Source organism: Austrofundulus limnaeus, unplaced genomic scaffold (assembly GCF_001266775.1).
Source record: "Austrofundulus limnaeus strain Quisiro unplaced genomic scaffold, Austrofundulus_limnaeus-1.0 Scaffold55, whole genome shotgun sequence".
NCBI classification, from domain to species: domain Eukaryota; kingdom Metazoa; phylum Chordata; class Actinopteri; order Cyprinodontiformes; family Rivulidae; genus Austrofundulus; species Austrofundulus limnaeus.
This window is the reverse complement of record NW_013952457.1, coordinates 12,303-13,521: the sequence shown is the minus strand read 5'-3', so window position 1 is coordinate 13,521 and position 1,219 is coordinate 12,303. Positions and strand designations below refer to the sequence as shown.

The following is a 1,219-nucleotide window of genomic DNA, read 5'->3' as shown; positions in this document are numbered from 1 at the left end:
CTCCAGAATTGCTCGTCTCCATCTGTTTTACTTTCTGAAGTACTGAAGTTTTTCTTCTGTCTCTTGTGGTTAGAATGTTAAAATGTTTTTACAAAAACACAAGAATTAAAGTTTCAGGTACAAACCATGGGACTTTAAGATGCTGGCTTCACATCTTTCTTCTTCATCTGTTTTTACATCTGATTTCTCCTCGTCTTCATCGTCAGCTTTGCAAAATAAAAGCCCACATTAAAAAAAACATACAATATTCAGACAGCTCAATATGTCAGTAAACACACATACAAACGGTAAATATAGAAGCAAATTGTTTGTCACAGAATTCCTCCAGTTGCCTCCCGAGTTTTTCAATGGCTCTCTGGGTGACCTCAAATGGGGAAAGTGGATCCTCGTTGAAAAACTGGAGGAGGTCTCCACAACGGCTCCTCACTTTGGGCCATTTCTGTYGGAGGAAACAAGATAGATCCATGAGGAGATGATCAGTCACCAAGGAGTATCAAGAGTCTGGTGAAGTAAATGTAATACCTGCAGAAACTGCACACTGTTTTCACTTTGTGCCAAGTGGTCCAGCTCAGCATCCATCCTCTTCATCTCCTCCATCTTGGTCTTGAGGGTAGGAACCCGAGCCTTGGCTTCCTCAGCCTGAGCTGCAATCATCTTCCTCACTGACAGGTAATGTTGCTGAAGGCACTCGGTGACTCGGACTAGCACACTTTCACAGTGGTCCTCGGTTTCTCTGGCCTCCCCCTGTTTCAGACCCAGCAGAGGATCAGAGAACATTTGGACCGTAATAGATTAGTGTTACCATTGCCTTACCCTGATCTGTTTAAACATGTTCTCCATGTTCTCAAACTTCTCCTGGTCCTGAAGAATCTGTCTGAGCTCGCCCTGGGTCTTTCTCAGCTCCACCTTAAACGAACATTAGAGAAGCAAACACGTGATTCAGCTGAAGGAGTTATGAGTTTGTCAACACAATAAAAAATGCTCTAAGATTTTATGTTCAAGTGTACCTTTGGATCTCAAGATACGATGACGAGCAATAGTTAGCTTTGCTGCTTTTATTTTGAAAAAATTTATCCTAACGTTGATACACAGACCTGTTGACCTTATCCGCAGAAACTAGACTGTAAGTTTAATATATGTTTTTATATTGTTAAACTTATGATTGCTAAAAAAAAATTGTTTTTATGTTTATGAGGTTCTAATGGGTGTGTGTGTGTGG

At 41.0% G+C, this 1,219-nt stretch overlaps 1 protein-coding gene across 1 annotated transcript in view; it reads right to left on the bottom strand.

Moving 5' to 3' along the window:
• Window positions 1–1,219, bottom strand: part of LOC106517967 (tripartite motif-containing protein 16-like protein) — a 5,701-nt gene that overhangs the window by 2,883 nt on the left and 1,599 nt on the right. The window contains exons 2-5 of the mRNA XM_014009023.1: window positions 814–906; window positions 523–744; window positions 283–439; window positions 126–206 (exon numbers count right to left, since the gene is read on the bottom strand). Coding sequence (XP_013864477.1) covers window positions 126–206; window positions 283–439; window positions 523–744; window positions 814–906 — 553 coding nt within the window. The remainder of the gene's footprint in view (window positions 1–125; window positions 207–282; window positions 440–522; window positions 745–813; window positions 907–1,219) is intronic.